The sequence below is a fragment of the Misgurnus anguillicaudatus genome, chromosome 9 (assembly GCF_027580225.2).
Source record: "Misgurnus anguillicaudatus chromosome 9, ASM2758022v2, whole genome shotgun sequence".
Taxonomy (NCBI): Eukaryota; Metazoa; Chordata; class Actinopteri; order Cypriniformes; family Cobitidae; genus Misgurnus; species Misgurnus anguillicaudatus.
Genome location: NC_073345.2, coordinates 7961540 through 7981603, shown reverse-complemented (window position 1 = coordinate 7981603; position 20064 = coordinate 7961540). Strand labels below are relative to the sequence as shown.

The following is a 20064-nucleotide window of genomic DNA, read 5'->3' as shown; positions in this document are numbered from 1 at the left end:
TCAACGAACACCATGAACCACTCGGTGAGTAGTACAGTTTTGAAAATGAACGTTAAGTGTTGTTTTAATGACATTTTGTGCATGGCCATTGACTTCCATTCTGAAGCAGTCAAGAGACGCTTCTAAATGAGTCGAAAAGTCAAAACACGACCTATTGTCAAAATTTCTGTGTCCATCACTGTAGTTCATCCAAAACAAACCAGAAATGAGACTCAAAGTGTTAAATACCGGAATTATCCTTTAATTAACATTAAATTAATGTTTTTGCAGCGATATGGACCAACTGCTGCATGGCTTAACCCACCATTGTACTGTTTTTTTATTAAAATTTAGATTAATCTGTCTCCAAATGCAATAAAATATAGTTTTATCAATTATTATTATTATTATTATTATTATTATTATTATTATTATTATTATTATTATTATTGAATGATAGATTTTATTTCTCTAACACCCGGAGAGAAAAAAAATGAAATGAAGATTATTCATGAAGCTGTTATAAAACTATTTGATATAGGATGTAGGAACCTTATGTAGGATGGTGGCCAAATATGGTACTGCAATCACTTTCAAGTTACTGTAAAGCAGTGTATCCCAGGTTGCCAAATAGTATAGGCTGCAGGATCCAACAGTTTTTTTTCTTTTAAACCTTTTCAGCCGACCGGGCTTAAACCAAACATGCTGGCGACGCTGGCGGGCCCGACAAGTCTTTGTTTACAAACCATTTGTGAGGATTATGGAGAACAGATGAACCCAAGAGCAGACGATGTCGGGGAAAACAGAAAACACTTTATTAACAAGAAACACAAAGACCCACGAGGGGGTATGAAACATGAAACACGAAATACTTGACAGATAACACTACAACTAGACTTGGTAACTAGACTCTAAATATACATGGAACAAGAGAACTCGACACAACATAACACAATGATCCTGCACAGAACTAAAGATACACTGACATTAAATAGAATAAACCAAACAAGATAACAAGCGGGAACAGGTGATGGGAATAAGTGATAATTAACAATAAGCAGGAGGACGAGGGAGCGGGGACAAATGACAAGACACCGGAGGTACATGCCAAACACAAAAACAAGGCATGAACCTCCACACAAGGCCAGGGACTGCCAGAACTCTGCCACCATGACAAAATACAAATATAACAAGACTTCAAGGCAGAGTCCTGACACCATTAAGTTTACAATGTATCATATTGATGAAGAAGGGTATTAAACTTGGGTTTAGATGTAATTTCGAAGTGCTGTTTCATGAAATAAATGCTCTAGCAAAATTAATAATACATTTAATGCAATGAGGTCATATCAGGAAGTGTCCATTCATAAAATGACATCATACCTTTATTATGAAACAGCGTGTCCATAGTAACTCCAGACTCCCACTGCTCCATGCCAAATGTTCACAATATAACATCCATTTGCAGCTTGTGTCCACAAACGTTTTACATATGAGAAAGATTGATATTCCATCAGACTTGGTATAAAATAATCCTCAATCCATATTGTTTTTTAATAATTGTGCACGCAGCGCGATTCTACTATAGAGAAGGCATAATGTTACGCGATCATGGCAGATTCAAATTCCTCTACCTTTTCAGCCGTCTCCATCTTTCAAAGGCTTCTCCTAATCCCTGTTTTATTTCAGACTTTGTCACAACATATTTCGGATTCATGACAGACATTTTTTATCTAACACGTTCGTAGCTGCAGCTGTAGTAACTAGAACAGAGTTGGCCACCTGTACGCCGAAACACTACTGACTTCGTGATTGGTAGATGGAGGGTGGCGCATCAGACCAAAACACAAAATGACAACATAAATGTCACGGCCGGGGCGGACCCGAATATACTAAAGGTCGCGCCCCTCTCAACTCTTCCACCTCGAGGAGTTTCCCAAGACCACCCCAATGACCAGACAGACGAGTAAACTACAGTTAAAATAAACGTTATTAAATATTTAAAAGGAAAGGGGGAAAGGGGAAAGGGCAATTTAAAACTAATGGGTCTTCTTCTCTCCTCCAGGGCCACTTGGGACAAGGACTGGGGACAGGGCTCTTTTGTGGCTCTGGTCCGAGAACCCGTGGCGCGCTCCGCTTCTTCCTGGAGGCAGAATCAAATAAAAGTTATGCAGTGGTACGTTGTTCTAGGTCGCTACTCCTCTCACCCTTCTTTCTCTTTCTTTCTCTCTCTCGTGCCTTAGTTGCGTGGCTCTTTGGATCAACCCCGGGGTTCTTCGCTCACAAAGAGTCTTCGACCAATGGTAAGCAATCACTATAAGCACAGATTGTTTTCACTTCACAGAATATGTTACTCACAGTACTGGGGACCTTCGTTCACACAGGTTTCACCGGATACGTTCTCACAGCACTGGGGATCTTCGTTCACACAGAGCCTTCGTCGGAACACAGGTAAGTATTTGCTATAAGCACAGATTAACTTCACTTCACAGAGTGTGTTACTCACAGTACTGAGGATCTTCGTTCACACAGAGCCTTCGTTAGAACACAGGTAAGTATTTGCTATAAGCACAGATTAACTTCACTTCCCAGGATATGTTACTCACAGTACTGGGAACCTTCGTTCACACAGGTTTCACCGGATACGTTCTCACAGCACTGGGGATCTTCGTTCACACGGAGCCTTCGTTGGAACACAGGTAAGTATTTGCTATAAGCACAGATTAACTTTACTTCACAGAGTATGTTACTCACAGTACTGAGGATCTTCGTTCACACAGAGCCTTCGTTAGAACACAGGTAAGTATTTGCTATAAGTACAGATTAACTTTACTTCACAGAGTATGTTACTCGCAGTACCGAGGATCTTCGTTCACACAGAGCCTTCGTTAGAACACAGGTAAGTATTTGCTATAAGCACAGATTAACTTCGCTTCACAGAGTATGTTACTCACAGCACTGGGGATCTTCGTTCACACAGAGCCTTCGTTGGAACACAGGTAAGTCTTTGCTATAAGCACAGGTTAATTCCACTTCACCGGATATATTACTCACAGCTCGTTCGCTCGCAGACAGTGGACTTTCGCTACAGCGTCGGTGCACCGTAATCCTTCGCCCATCCACTCAAGCTGTCTGGGCGTTGTAGGGACTGGTGGGCTCGGTGGCACGGAGCCGAACGCTTCCCGAACTCCCCCTCCTACTTCCACGGCCGGGGTCACGAGTTGGGGCGAACTTTCGTCGGGGCCCCGCACACCACGAGCTTCTGTTGGAAAGGTCAGTACACACACAGCTATGACCCTCAATCCGCACGGTACACTTCCTACGATACTCACTGGGTTTCACCACTGTCTGCTCTTTGGAGGAGCGACGCTCTCGTTGACACACCCGGGGCACAGGGCTTAATTTTCTCGCTCTCCGTAGGACCCAGGCCACAACAGATGTCGTCGTCTCGCGATTTGTCCGAGGCTAGGCAGTTTGGACGCTATAAGCACAGCATACACACAGCAAGTAAAGCGTAAACACCATCAATCAGTGAAACTCACCCACAGCACTCTTATACAACTTCACGTGGTTTTTAGATCGCCCTCGCCACCTGGCTACGACTCCCTCGAGAGGATAGTTGGGCGATAGCTGGACCACCGATGAGAGTGAGATGTCTGTTATTCACAGGCCCGGCGTGTTGTTTATCACTCCTCTGGCTCACCTGCGCTTCCTTTTTCCACAGGGCCACTGCTCTATTGGTGAATGGTGCTTCCTACCAATTGCTTCGTCCGTGCTTCCGGTCAACCCGCGGCTCGCCCACGCTTCCCTCTCCAGTGGGGCCAGGGACCTCAAACACAAGGAAAACACACACCAAGCAACTCCTCTTCTAAGTATTATACAGATAAGTACTACAGCTGTTACTCACTCTTCGTTGTCAATGATTTCTAATATCTGCACTGTTGAATGCTCTGTGTCCGCTCTCTCACGAGTGAAATCTCCCAGTATTCCTTCGCAAGCTGACTGTCCCCTTCTCTCTTCCCCAGGAGAACGATCCAGCCAGCGTAGTCCGTCTGCAAAGCAGCAACACAGCGTATACAAAGTACACCACAAGCGCACAGTGTAGTGTCCCTTTAATCTTCACAGCCCCATCCCTTTCGCCTCTTCTGGCAGCCGCACTCTTTCCTTACACCATAAGTGATTCGCGGATCAACGGCGCCCTTTCGGCTCCTCCAGGGACGGCGCGTGTGTTAAAGTTTGCCCAAGGCAAAAAGGGACTCTCACCCGAAAACCACTCTGCCTCCTTTGTGCTTCTTGGACCTTTTTATGTGCTTGTCTTCACTCCCTCCTCCAATCGTGGACGGCCAGCCTAATTCACCCCACCTGTTGCTCATTTTCTCCTGCTCTGCGTTGCTAGGGAGATCAGGAAGCAAAAGTGGTGTAGTTAAAAATCGGGCCCGGGCGGAAACCGTCTTCAGGCGGAACCCTTCTCCGCCACTTTTGGTTCTGCCCTATCATAGTCACCCGGTGACATAAACATCATTTGAGGGCTGCAACTCCACTTTTTAAATGACAATATCCTGGCAGGACCACTGTTGTCAGTGATATAAGTATTTGAAATGAACGTGATTTCCTGGTGTCTGGTGACATGTCAGGGCCATTTTATGATTGATTGATATAAATTTGTTATAAAACTATCTGACAGAGTATTAACACTTAATGATATTTTAATGACAAATTATATTTGTAACACTGTAATTGAGGTCAAGAAAAATATTAATGACGCTGTTATAAAACTATTAGACAGAGTATTAACACTTAATTATATTTTAATGACAAATTATATTTGTACCTCTGTAGTTGAGGTCAAGAAAAATATTCATGATGCTGTTATAAAACTATTTGACGGAGTATTAACACTTAATGATATTTTAATGATAAATTATATTTGTAACACTGTAGATGAGGTCAAGAAAAATATCCATGTATTTGACAAGGTATTAACACTTAATAACATTTTAATGACAAATTATATTTGTATCACTGTAGTTGAGGTCAAGAAAAATATCCATGGCGCTGTTATAAAACTATCTGACAGAGTTTTAACACTTAATGACATTTTAATGACAAATTATATTTGTATCACTGTAGTTGAGGTCAAGAAAAATATCCATGGCGCTGTTATAAAACTATCTGACAGAGTATTAACACTTAATGACAGTTTAATGACAAATTATATTTGTACCACTGTAGATGAGGTCAAGAAAAATATTCATGACGCTGTTATAAAACTATATGACAGACTATTAACACTTAATGATATTTTAATGACAAATTATATTTGTACCACTGTAGTTGAGGTCAAGAAAAATATCCATGGCGCTGTTATAAAACTATCTGACAGAGTTTTAACACTTAATGACATTTTAATGACAAATTATATTTGTACCACTGTAGTTAAGGTCAAGAAAAATATTCATGACTCTGTTATAAAACTATATGACAGACTATTAACACTTAATGATATTTTAATGACAAATTATATTTGTACCACTGTAGTTGAGGTCAAGAAAAATATTCATGATGCTGTTTTAAAACTATTTGACAGAGTATTAACACTTAATGACATTTAAATGACAAGTTAAATTTGTATCACTGGTAAGATGTGGTTAGGCAGAATTATAATGACCTCATGACAGCCAATGTCAAAACCAACCGCATGAAAGTTTATTGTAATGTTAACCCATAAAGCTAGTTAGTTTCCTAATTTTGATTATTTATCTGCTTTGTCATGTTTATGACAGATTTATGACAAGTTATGATATCTTGGTCAAGTTGTCATGACAAGTTATGATGCATTGGTTTATGTCAGGTTGTCATGACAAAGATATCTCAAACAGTGTCATCTTTGCATTAGAGGTGACATAATTGAGCAGGTGACACTTAATGACAGTTGTCATAAACGTGCATAAAATATCCCTTTATAGCACCTTTATTTTTAAGAGTGTATTGCTGGGTTGTCTGTGTAAGAGGAAAACATTACAAATGCCCGTTTGTTGCAAGAACTGCAATTTTTGTGTTGTGTTTTGGCTAGAATCAGAGGTCCTTGAGTTTTCAAGAAATAAGCAGAGGCTTCTCGAACCTCGCTCGTCGCAACTCTTTGCGAAGGACTCTTGGGAGACCCAACACCCTGTCAGACGGCCACACACACACGCTCAATAAGGTACCACATTTGGCTGATTTCGGAAGAAAAACCCTCAAGTCAAGAACTTCCTCGTCACTTCATATTCGAGTTGCTGCATGCCAAGGGTTCAAACATCTTTAGATTTGAGATGCACCATAATGATTTTGCCCAGCCTAATATTGCCGAATAGCTTTACAATGTCTTAATACTTATTGGCCTACAGTGCTTAGAATCTGACTAGATTTTCTCAGATTCCAAAGGTGTAATGTTTTATGTCACGTACATTCATTCGTGTCATTATAACAAACTTTCTTTTACGTAAATGACTTTGTTATGTAAGAATGGAAGAACTGCAGCCGTGGTTTCACTGTAAAACCTTCAATAAGAGAAAAAAGAGGTCTGTCTGAAACGTGCCCACGCTTCCTCTTGCGGCATGTTGCCATGGTAAGACTTCCTGTTCGAGCAGGAAGTTAAATTGAGTTTAGAGCACGGCTCATACGCACATGAGAAACAACTCACTCATGCGCTCGCTATTATCCTAAAGTACGTGTGATTGTATGGATATGTCTTTGAAAGGGAATAACATTGGAATAACCAATGGACTCAAGGTAGGTACAGAGAGTCACCCGTCTGTTCATGTGTAGATGTCTGTATGTTTTGCATATCGTATGATAGCACTGCCACAGATGTCAGCTTTTTAGGGGGGTGCCAAAAGCTGCCAAAAGTTAATAACAATGGGGTTGACATGATTTTTCTCACACAAAGATACTACTTTTTGAACACTATCTGAGGAAGATATGTCCTTGTGACTTGTTAAGGCGGAACTGCTATCTTAAAAAAGTTTTCTTACCACTTCTGTTTGATTTTTAGCGCCAATAGCATTTTGGATCTAACTCCTACGGCATTACCCTCCCGGGAATGAGGCGATAAATGAACAATGGTGTCAGTTAATATGCAATCAGAGATGAAAAGAACAGCAATTTCATTTCAGACTCCAATTGTGTCTCTTTCTTTATCTCTCGGATACTCGTGTCCGCTTCATTTGGCCGGTGGCACTAAATCAAACTGGGCATATTTCCAAAGTATTGTGTGCTTTAACTCAGTTTTTAATACCAATGATGACTGTACCCAATGATCCAACATTTATATCTTTAATCTTTAGTATTTTATTACATCTAATCCATCAAATTACAGCTGTGATTGATATAATTTCATTTTCACCCACAGACGCTGGCGGTTTCTGATGGAGGTGAGTTATGAATTAATAATGATTTTAATTTAATTTTTTTATTTTTTTTGAGGAGGTCAATGAACCAAGATGAATGATGTGTTCCTCTTGGTCATATCTTCAAAGGCAAAAAAGGAAACGTTTTTTTTCTCCATTTTATCGCGTGGTTAACTAAAGGCATTAATGCAGTCACACATCAGAGTCTATCATTTTGTCACTGACCTGTTTACATCCTGTTTTGGGGCAGCAGGTGTAACCACACAAATTTCCTCTTTCGTTTCTAAAGTCATTCTGAGACAGAAAGAGACGAGAGAAACGTAGACAGGTAGGCAGACGGATAGACAGAGGTATAGAAAGTCATGTGACTGCCTAGAATGTATAACTACAGTAGACAAACATCAGTCGCATAGGCAGAATCATCTGTGAAGTCTTTCTGATGCTAATCATTCATGAAGTACAACTGTAATCCACCTCGGGGAAATTCCTCTGCTGCGTATCAATGCCACAAAACAAGTGATGTTTGTAGTATCGGAAGTGAAAGAATAAGTGAGAGATAACTGAACAGTTTGGTTTTGGCTAATTATTACCCCGAAGAGACTGTTTAACAGTTCTCAGTGTGAAAAGGAAATGTCAAACTGCCGATAAGTTTACTCTTAAGCAAGTCCCATATGCAGCCCAGGAAGACAAAAGATGACAAAATAAGCGCATTCATTCTTGAAATGAAAGCTGAGTCACTTGAGATATGCTGGTTGACTTGTTTGTACACTGAAGTTTACTTCTGTCTTATGTGCATTGCGATGCATTCAGCCAAATATCAAAATCATCCCATGATTTACTCGCCCTCAAGCAATCCGAGATAAACAAGTCCATCATCTTTCAGACAAACACATTTTGGGGTGGTTTCCCAGACAGAGATTAGCTTAAGCCAGGACTAGGCCTTAGTTTAATTAGGAAATATAACTAGTTTTAACAAACATGCCTTACTAACAACATTACTTGTGTGCATTGAGGTAACACAATGGGCACTCGTGTGTTTTAAGACATGTCAGTGCAAGATGTTTTCAGTTTGGACAGCTCTTAATTTATTTTAGTCTAGGACTAGTCTAACCCCTCTCCGGGAAACCGCCCCTTAAAGTTATTTTAGTAAATGTCCTTATATAACTTCTGACTTTGATGTCCAAAAAAGTGCATCTATCCTTCATAGAACCCCAAGGGGTTAAAGGAATATTCCATTTTCTTAAAAGAAAAATCCAGATAATTTACTCACCGCCATGTCATCCAAAATGTTGATGTCTTTCTTTGTTCAGTCGATCCTTTTTCTCAACACTTGTAAACACTGGGGCGGAGTTTCGCGTTCGTCCTCTGTGACCTCTTGACATCATGACGTATTGCGTGGGGTCACACTGGCGCATCAGGACCGGATCTAGATGAGAAGTTGTGCTTTAAAAGTGTATATTTATTTTTTTATTGTCAAAATTGACAATCGTTTTGCTAGATAAGACCCTTATGCCTCGTTTGAAAAAGTCCTTTGAAACTCCATTGAAAAAAACTGTTAAGTGTTGAGTTAAGTATTAATTGTTGTTAAAGTCCATTAAAATTAGAAAAATCCTGCAATGTTTTCCTCAAAAAACATAATTTCTTCTCGACTGAACAAAGAAAGACATCAACATTTTGGATGACATGGTGGTGAGTAAATTATCTGGAATTTTCTTTTGAGAAAATGGAATATTCCTTTAATAAAGGTGTTTTGTGGGTAATTGATGTGATTTTGTAAGAAAAATATCCATATTTTAAACTTTATAAACTATAATAACTAGCTTCCGGTAAAAATGCCATCTAATGCGATTTACGAATGTCACTGCGCAACGTACCCATGACAACCAACGCTCATTACGCTAAAACTCACGTGAATCGAGTCCATGGCTGCATCTGAAATCGCATACTGTGACAGTAGCTACTGAATTAGATGAAGTATACTTCTGATCGACCGTTATAACAGTAGGTAAGGGTGCGCGGGCCAAAAACTAATGCGGGGTTAGTTGTAACATGGATTGTTTACATTGTTGCACAGGGTTAAGCGACTTCAGGGTGGAAAAAACCCGCTAGCTGCTGGCTTATTTGAAAAACGCAGAGTTTCCATTGGAATCGATTGAAAACATGTGCCGGCCACGGGTGTAAAAGCTTAGTCCAGCCCCTATGTCATCTTAATCAGTGTCTTGTTGACTAAAACATAGCATCATTTTGAAATATGTCTGCAGGTCTTAGCAACTTTTTTGGTGGGCTTGAAAATATTTTGATCTAGCGAGGTTAATTGTAACTCTGTGTTACAACTAACCCCTCAGCACTTACGATATGAAAACCGCTAGCGTTAGCGTAATTCTTGCCGTTGTTTTAAAAAGACTATACACTAAAGATTGCTGGCTGCCAACAAAATAAATGTGCATGTCTCATCAAAAATGTATTTTTGTTCATATCTTTAATATTGATTGAATAAGGTCACGAAATCATAATGAAATGAATGGCTAAAATCAGACTTTGATGCTCATTATCTTAGAATTTAATTTTGAAACTGTAGTATGATTATTACAGACTGGGTCACATATAAAAAAAATTTTGTCATAATTGTGCTGCTTTTCTTTAAACATTTGTATCCGTTTATAATTGATCTATAGTTAGAAAAGGGCTGGATGAATGAATACAGTGTGGATATCTGTCTATTATAGACAGATATATAAACAATATCCACTTCAAGTATATAGACAAAATAGTATTGAAATATTTGCATGCAAACTTAATTTTTAGCAAGTATTACAACTAACCCCCTGCCTGTTATAACTAACCCCACCTATGGGGTAAGTTGGAACGTTTGCACTTCTGTCACGTTTGGTGTAATTGTCCAAGAATGTTAAGTACTAGAAACAAACTTCAAATGTTCATTTGTAGCAGAGATGTGTGTGTTGCTATATAATGATATAGCAAATATAATGAATCAAACTTAAATATTTTTTGAATGATGGAGCCAAAACCAAAAAGCATTAAGTTGTGTCCCGCTCTCCCCTACTATATAGTATGAATATGGATAGTATGAATGAATTTGGACGTATTACATCCACCGTGTTGATACATCACGTGACACGCGTCATAACGACAAGTTACTCATTAACTGGAATGACGTTAGCGCAATTTAACCACAAGGGACAGCTGTTAATATATGTATCATTTGAATAGAGCTGTGTTACCGCTTTTGGACATTTTTGAATAAAGCGCCCCTTTGTCTTCTTCTTCGCTGTATAACTCCTATCTCAGGGGCTCACGGGATAGTTAAAGGTGTGTTGTGTGATCTCTGAAAGCCAATGTTGATATTTGAAATCACCTGAACAAACTCGCCCCTACCCCAATAGAATCTGGACCTTCTTTTGATAGGCCCGCCCCACACATACGCAACCCAGGCAACGATGTTGGTTAGTAGACAAGCCCCTTACTGCTGATTGGCTACAAGTGGGTTTTGGTACTCGGCCCGACTCCCTTTTCCAAAATGTTTTTTCAAAAAACATGCACTCCCCTTTAAGGTTTCCATCAAATTAACACTTCGGGATCTTGCCGGAAGTATAGTTCATCCGGGTACTTTTTTGCGTACTGTTTTTGGAATACTATAAATTCGGACATACTACTCGCCTCCCCTACTGCTTTTTGCTTATTATATAGTATGTATAGTATGGAACGTGGCAGTTTCGGACGCAGCACAGGATGGCGCTGTTACCAGAAGCTAGTTATTGTTTCAGGACTCTCTCATCTCAAAGGTGACACATCAAAAACCAAAACTGATAACATGACAAGAATAAATTTTAAAGTTCTAGACAAACGGTGACTAAATCAAATATGCTAATATATGACAGTTTTATTTATTTATTATTTATTTAGTCATTCCCATAGTCACATTTCCCATAGTGTTATTACATAGGCTCTCTAAGTTGCTGCCTTCGGAGGCAGCATTCCAAGGCATCAAGGCATCAAGGCACATCCAAATCCAACGTTTGCTCACAAATTTAGTGTAAATAAAGTTTTTTCTTCACTTTTTACACCTTTTGATTGCATTTCTAGCGAAAAAAAAATACTATTGTAGTTTTCAAATATGACATTAATTATTACAAAGGCTCTCTGGTTATATTTCAAACTGATTTGCATTACGCTGCCTATGAAGGCTGTCTGAATATGTTTCCCAGAGTTGCCTTCATGCTGTCGAAGTTATTGCCTTATGAGACAGTGAGGCAAAAAGTCAGCTGCCAAAGCTTTCGGACGCAGCCATAGTTTTGATGGATTTAGTATTATTCTAAAATGTGGAAAAAATTAGCAAGTGACCCTAAAAATTGTCTTGCAGCATATATATATATATATATATATATATATACATTTAGTTTCATTTTTAAATTGTTTTGTTTAATTTAATACATTTCACTGAATACACCTGCCAGTGCCTCTCAACATCTCTCTGTTTCCTGTTTGTTAGAACTGAATATGTTGGACTCAGATGAGCGGGCAGGGACTCAGTACTCCTGCAGTAACTCCAGTCTGCCCACTGTACCCAGTGAAGGATCCACAGGGGTGGGCAAGGTGGCCAGCTGGGCTGTTAGCTTTGAGAGACTGCTGGAGGACCCGATGGGCATCCGCTACTTCACAGTGAGTAAACAAGTATTACTTATACAGTCACAGGCATGGGAGCAAATATTTATGGACATGGAAAGCACGTCACTCCAGATATGCATCACATGCACTGGAAATTGTATTGATTGCCATATTAAATGGATCATTTTCTTGCTGTGTTATCAAAAATACAAAACAGTAACGTGTTCCTGTGCTGTTCTTGTATATCTATTTGAATACCTCTAATCCAATCAGAATGATGGAGCAGAACTACTGTAACTGTTGTTCAGTATACCTTAAAACTTTCCTTGGAGATGTTTCACCAAGTTTGTTATACAACAAGCTTAGCAGTATACTGTGCATGCAGCAAAGAAATGCAGAAGTGATCTCCTAAAAATAAACCAGCTCTTGCTTGTCACGACATAACCGTGCATTTATTGACGTCTTAATAGACAGAGCTTTGGAAGCTGCTAGCATGTTGCTTGGCTCTATGAAGCATTTCCGTTTCACATTTGTTTACCAACCACGCAGTGCAAGTCATTCAACCAATTCATTGTGAAATTTGTAAAACAAGATAAAAGCGGTTATGGGTAAGGTGAAAACGGCCCACATTGTGAGTCACTATAATTATATGGAAATGAGGAGGTGTGGAGAATTTGGCAGGGCTGAACCTGTTGATCGCTGGTAGGGGTTATAAGGGCAAAGGAAACCTTTGATATTTAGTGTTGAGATAAAAGAGCTCCAAGATTAATGTAATGATGATTGAGCTAATGGTGGCTAAACTTGTAAAGTATGGCGCTTGCAACAGCCAGTTTGTGGGTTCAGTTCCTAACTCCTAGTATCCTACATAATGATAAAATACATACTTTGGACTGTAAGTGTCATTGGTAAAAAGCAAATGCATAAATGCTATATAAATGGTTGTTTAAGCTCATGGTTGGGAAAAATATAGACAAGCCCAATGGCTGGATTAAGTTAACCTAGAAAATGTATATATTTGACCCAATGGGTTGTAACAACACAACATATGAGGTTGAAACAACCCAGCATACACTGTCAGAAAAAAGGTACAAAACAATATCTTTTCTGTCACCCTCAAAGGACCATTTTTGTAAATGTGGGACCTTTTGGGGTACAATATTATACCGCAAGGATCTATTGTGAGCCTTAGGCCATGTTCATACTTGAGAGGATGACGTTCATACAAGATGGACGACGCCCGTTCGCTCTCTTCCATTGGTGAAAGTGAAGCCGTCAGTGTCAAGATACGGCGCTGACATCTTGGGTCTTGAGTCTGCGCAGTAGCGATTTCGGGACCAGTCATGCGCAGTAGTGAGAAGGAGGTAAAGCCGCGAAATCAAGGCCCCGCCGTCGCTCTCGCAGAATGCGCATATCACAGCTGTCAATCATGACGTGACACCACCGTTTTTATAGCATTAAATAGCTAACTAAAACAAACTTATTTTAAAAACAAACACTTGAATTTACATAAGCGTGATAAAAGCTACAGTAAATGACAGAAACTAGCTGTGGAAAAAAGATAATTGAACTGTAATTAAATTGTTTAGTTGTTCTCAAGTCCCATTGAATAACATGGGGAGGCGGGGTTTATGACCCATATGGGACCAGTCACTGGGGGGCGATCGAGACGTTTTGGCGTCACTTTTCAGGGCTTGTGCGACACGCTTGGGCTTGATTAAAACAATCTCTGCTGCGATTGCTCGGTTTGTGCGGTTTTTTAAATAAATGCTGCCACCCAAACTTCGGTGCGCACTAAACCACTGAAAAGGTACGTCTATTTCTGCTTCCAAACTACGGTTTGACTGATATGTGAACGCGCATGGACCAGAGACAGCACAACAAAGCAAAAACAAGATCATAACCTTGATTTTACAGCAGGATTAAATTTTAGGGGTACACAATAGATCGGTAATGTACCCAAAGACATTGTATTATGTTTAGTATACTCGTAAAGGTACAAAACAGAACCTTAGGGTACCACCCCAGCGACAGAAAATGTACAGTTTTGTACCCTTTTTTTTTCTGACAGTGTAGATTAATTTTAAGCCACTGGTTGGGTTTGTCCATATTTTATCCAAGCATGGGTTGAAATTAGAGATGAGATATTTAGGCCAAGAATCTGTTATTTATCAATATTTAAAAACAGCCGATAGTCATGGCCGATATATCCTGTCAATCAAAAGAGAAAAGGAAAAAGCAACTCTGTGTATAGATAATGTAAATAAACATCACTTGTGAATGAATTACATTCAGAAATGTTGTATCTTTAGGTTTTAGTTAATCCAAGTTAATATAACCACCAAACTATCAGTATCGGCGATCCCAGTCTCACAGAGTTGTGTATAAATAGCACGAAGTGTGAAAATGGTGCAATACATACGCCAAATTCCACTTTGGCGTGCATATGATATGCCAGTCCATTCACTTAAACGGCACATCTTTTTTTGTTGTTTTATTTATTGGTTTCTCACGGAGACCCTAAGGGCACATGGATAAAAAAATTAAATAAAGTTTAGTTTCGCGTGCGCACGTGAAACTATCGTGCGCATGTGAAACTATCGCTTTTAGTTTCGTGTGCGCACGTGAAACTAAACTTTAAAAAAAAAATCTGCACATGAAGGTTTTGCGTGAGTATGCGAAAGTTTCACGTAAGCACATGAACCTAAACTTTAGATTTTTTTACTCCAATCTCACCTTAGGGGCTCGGTAGTTTCTCAATTTTTTTGCTATTTTTTACCATTTTAGCTTAGGTTTGGGGTTTAAGCAATTTTTTGTTATATAAAAATGACGTCCTAACCCAAACCCCAACCCTAACTCTAAGCGACCATGGCTTAAATATAGACAAAAACATGGAGAAACCTGTATATTAAATAACCTCCTTAAAGGGACACTTCACCCATTTGCATTAAGCTGTGTATAGTTAGAACCCCAGACATGTTTTTGAATGGTCATGCATAATTTTCTCAGTTACCGCTGAGACAGGAGAAATACAGATTTCAGTGTTGCACTTCCTTCTTTCAATGATGTAAAAATCATCATTTTGCATCATTGAAAGAAGGAAGTCCAATATCTTTGTTGAGGGAGTGAGACTACAAACACATATTTTCTCGGTCAAATAGGCACCAAATTCTAAATGTATGTTAAATTTCACCTACAAATATAACACACTTTCAGTAAAGATTAATATTTCTATGGGTGAAATGCTCCTTTAAGCAAATCTCAAATCTAACCCTAAACCCAAGCAAAAATGGTTTAAAAAACAGAAAAAAATTTGAGAAAGCAATAAATAAAACAACAAAAAGATGCGCCGTTTAAGTGAATGGGAAAGACTGGAGTATTATATGCACGCCAAAGTGGAATTTGGCGTATGTATTGCACAATTTTCACACTTCGTGCTATTTATACGCATCTACATGAGACTGCGTTGTATCAGCAGATATCAGTCTGAATAATCGGCTATCGTATCGGTGGAAAATGTTTATATCAGTGCATGTCTAGTTAAAACAACTCAGCATTTTATAGAAACATTAACAGGAACATTTTGGGACTGAATGTACTGCAGATGATGCACATAAATATCAGAAATGTGAACAAATGTTTGTTTTCAACACAGGCATTCCTCAAATCCGAGGTCAGCGCTGAAAACATTTTATTCTGGCTGGCTTGCGAAAAGTACCGCAAGATTCCTGCCCATCAAACTGAACAGCTGAGAAACCACAGAGGATGATGGTCACTATTTTAAAGAGACAGCCCTCCCAAACCAAAGTAATGATCTCCGGGTATGCCTTTTAGACTATATATTGACCTCAAACTGTCAAGTTTCATAAGGACAAAATCCCTATCAAAGCATTATACGAGTAGTCCACATGACTGCTGAACTGTATTCTGTAGAGATGAACCGATTAAAATTCAAGATATTCAAATCAACTTATTCATGCAAATCATTATACATGTGTCAAATTTTATTTGGAACCTATGGTGCAAGCCTAACTGTCATTAACAGTTGACCCGTATGCAGAAATTGTGTTTCACTGAAAATATAACAACATATGAGTGAGAGCATTTATGGGTGAGATATTGTTTTTATATCATACAGTTTTCTCTTTAGTTCTGGAGAGGAATTTGTCATTTGCATTTATGCGAATAAATACATTTATCCTAAAAAGTTAAATAATGGTATGTTGGTCTTTTCTTACCATATAGCTGAAGAAAGAGGCTCTCTCGATTTATAACATCTACCTGTCCAGCAATGCAACCTCTCCCATCAACATAGACGACAGGGTACGAGTAGAAGAGAAAGATGTGCAAAACCCTCATCCTGATATCTTTCAAAAGGCCCAACAACAGGTATGTGATTTAAGGATTTCCCAAAAGGGTTCATGAACCCCTTGAGTTGTAACTGGAATTATATTAAACAATGACATTCAGTACATTGTTGTTGTGTAAATCTACTACAAACTGGTACTAACCCACCACTAACCAGCATGGCAATTCATTTTATTACCATGCTGGTTTGTACCAACCTCTGATCTTTTCAAAAGGAAGCAAAAATGCTTAAAAAAAGCCAAAAGAACATGCCATAGTGAGACCTTTATCGTCATATGAAACATGACAAAGAGGATCCTGCTATTTCATACAAACCACTTTTGAACCACAGCCAGCAATCACGACACGAAAACTCCCAGAGCGACTAAAAGCAATCAAATCTAAAGCCAATCTCCTTTGACTCCCTCTTGAGCAGAAGTGTCCTTACCTCTCTTTCTCTTTCCAGATCTTCAAACTGATGAAGTTTGACAGCTATACTCGCTTTGTGCGCTCGCAGCTCTATCAGAACTGCATGCTGGCTAATGTGGAGGGCAGACCACTGCCAGGGCTGGACTCTCGTGGCAAACCCCTCGCTTTAGCCAAACCCACCAGCACTTCACCCAAAGGCCAAGTTAAAGCAGACGGCAGAACTAAAGAGGTATGGTCTTCATAAGAGGTTTATTATTAAATGGGTTTTAATTTGTGTCATTCATATACACTAACATAAAGGGATAGTTCACCCTCCAAAAATGAAAGTTCTGGGATCATTTACTCAACCTTAAAGGCGGGGTGCGTGATTTTTGAAAAGGGAGTCGGGCCGACTACCAAAACACACTTGTAGCCAGTCAGCAGTAAGGGGTGTGTCTACTAACCGACAATGTCGCCTGCGTTGCGTATGTGTGGGGCGGGTCTATCAAAAGAATTTCCAGATTCTATTGGGGTAGGGGCGTGTTTGTTTAGGTGATTTCAAATATCAATATTCGCTTTCAGAGATCATGGACCCTGCCTTTAAACTGTTATAAACCTGTATAAAGGAGGGAAGATACAAAGTTTGTTTGACCTCATCGCGATGATTTTAGATCACCACAATGATTGCACATCTCTTTCAAAAACACAAGGGGGAGCTGCAGTGCCTGTATAAATGAGACAGTATCAGATTACTTTTAAATATGTGTTATGTGTATTAATATTTACTGCCAGGTAAACCTTGCAAAGGATTTAATTTATATAAACACAACAATGTATAAATTATTTCATAAACAAAGAAATTTTTTTTATTAAAAATTAAATGTCAAAGCAATCGTCATAATTGTCAAAGCCCTAAAACAGGCAATTAATTCATAATACACACAATTTCTTAAGCTGCATTTACACCAACCGCGTTTGAGGCATCAAAATCGCGTCTACCTCGCATAGTTTGCCGCTTGAACAGTTTGAATGCATTTGCGCGTCTAGAGCGAAGTTGTCGCGCGGAAAAAGCAAGCATTTGACGCGCATCAGAGGCAAAATCCGCTTCTTGTGGGAGGGGCAAGTGCTATAGGGGTTGTCTGTTTGCAAGATGACTGATGTTGATTACTGTTTGTATTTGGTCACCTTACTATAGGTGAAAAAAACCGGCGCGGGTCGATAAACGTCACGTGACTCAAAAGTGAAGTGTGTATTACAACTTACCAGGTTGCCCAATGTCCTCACTGACACTCTTCCAAGCGAGCTCCTTTTTAATCCTGTCTATATAGAAATAAGAACTTGTGTCGTATAGCTCCGGGTCACTGCTTACGGACAATATCAAGCGTTCTTTCTAGTTGAATGAGTGACTCCGGGCGGGGCTGCCTCCACACCAGCAAGCAGGCTCCTGATTGGTTAACGCGGCGCGAAATTCCGCCAAAGTTCAAATTTATTAACTCGTGTGATACTCAAAATTCACAAAAAGCACCATTCGTGCGTACCCGGGCAGGTGCACAATTTGCGGCATTCGCGCGAACTAGATGCGCGAATGAGGCAGAATCGCGTCTTCCGCACTGCGCCAAATGCCTCATTCGCACCGCAAAACCTCCAGACGAGCATCAATGCTTCTTCACATTGACTCAACATTGAAATCACTCACACTTCACGCCTCTACTGCGGCTGGTGTAAACACGGCATTAGAAAATTAACCGTCAGACAAATTTCATAACCGTGACAGCCCTACCTGAAAGTGAAGCTGCTGGCTCATTGATCGCCCCCTGGTGGCTGGATGCATAAACCATAAACCCTGCCCTCTTCATGCAAACGAACAAAACTCAGGTAAAAAAATGTATAATTTACACATACTCTCCTCCCGTTAATGTTGCGTCTGAAAGGAAAACTTCTACAAATGCATATGCAATACGGTCGCAAAAATAACACCCTTTCAGAGCTAAATATCTACTGCATGTCTTTAGTAAGTTCAGTCATTATTTAACGCCAAAATGATGGTTTGCGCAAGCTGTTAGTAAATCTGGCCCTTAAAGGGGTCATATGATGAAATTTTTAAAAATGTAAAATAAGTCTTTGACGTTCCTAGAGTATCCGTATGTCAAGTTTTATCTCAAAACACCCCACAGATCATTATTATAGCATGTCAAAATTGCAATTTTAGGCCTGAACTAAAATGTGCCGTTTTTGGGTGTGTCTTGTGAAATGCAAATGAGCTGATAAAATGCAAACACTGATCGCAATGATGGTGGTTTCTTGAAATAAACATACTTCATCAGTCAATGCTTTTTACTTTAATGTTTAAAATTAAATAATTCATATTACTAATTATTTGTCTTTAAAACACAACTTTGGTTTAGTTTCAATGAAGGGGTACTTAAGCATTACTGATAGGGCTGTGGGTGTACTTAGGGCTAAAAAGGTTGGGAACCACTGCTCTATAGGATCTGACGAATCACTGAGTTTTTTTTCTGGTGATGTTAAATGTGGTCTTTATAAGCTAATTAATAAAGGTAATTAGCTAAGATAACACGTCTAACGTTAGATAAAACGCGTACCTTCTCTGGAGCTGTTCCACAACTGTGGAATGATCTGCCGGTCGCGACACAATCTGCTGACTCTGTAGCTGTCTTAAAGAATCGGCTAAAAACCCATCTCTTCCGCCATTACCTCACTTCCTAGTATAGGACTTACTAACTTTTCTTTTCCTTTTATTCTTTATCTATCTATACATTCTTAAAAAAGAACTAACCCATGGCTATGTATACTGTGTTGACTTGATGAGACTATTTCCACTTATGTGCACTTATGTATTGCTGTTCTTGTGTTGCTATAATTGCTTCTATTGTTTACCTCATTTGTAAGTCGCTTTGGACAAAAACGTCTGCTAAATTACTAAATGTAAATGTAAATATAATTTTGCAATTGTGAAATACATTTTGATAGACTAGTTGTTCATTTTAAATCATTAAAAAAAATAACCGTGCTGCTTTTAATATAGTGTATTATTATGTGTCTTTAAATTTAAGTCGTAAGTGGTATTTGTATTTAACTCGCCTTATTTTAGAAAGCCAGTCAAATGAGATGTTCAAGGGGCGTGGTTGAATTGGGCGTGCAAGTGTTTGATACCGTGGCTCCTCCTCCGGCTCCACGGACGATTCCTTTTGCGCATACCCAGGCTCCAAACTGATGTTTTTGAGTAACATGTCAGCGCCTATCGCCGTACACTTTACGTTCAGTTCATTACAATGAAAGGAAGTGGCGTTGCATCGTC

General features: G+C 39.3%; 1 protein-coding gene across 7 annotated transcripts in view; it reads left to right on the top strand.

Annotated features, from left to right (window-relative positions):
- Positions 1-20064, top strand: part of rgs14b (regulator of G protein signaling 14b) — a 50936-nt gene that overhangs the window by 18717 nt on the left and 12155 nt on the right. For 6 of the 7 annotated variants that reach the window (XM_073871079.1, XM_073871078.1, XM_073871083.1 and 3 more), the window contains 6 exons: positions 6053-6181; positions 7370-7391; positions 11878-12047; positions 15646-15742; positions 16240-16379; positions 16804-16995. In XM_073871079.1, the coding sequence (XP_073727180.1) occupies positions 6053-6181; positions 7370-7391; positions 11878-12047; positions 15646-15742; positions 16240-16379; positions 16804-16995 (750 nt within the window). Of the gene's footprint in view, positions 1-6052; positions 6182-6569; positions 6751-7369; positions 7392-11877; positions 12048-15645; positions 15743-16239; positions 16380-16803; positions 16996-20064 lie in introns of those variants that run through there. The other variant, XM_073871084.1, reaches the window with a different exon arrangement.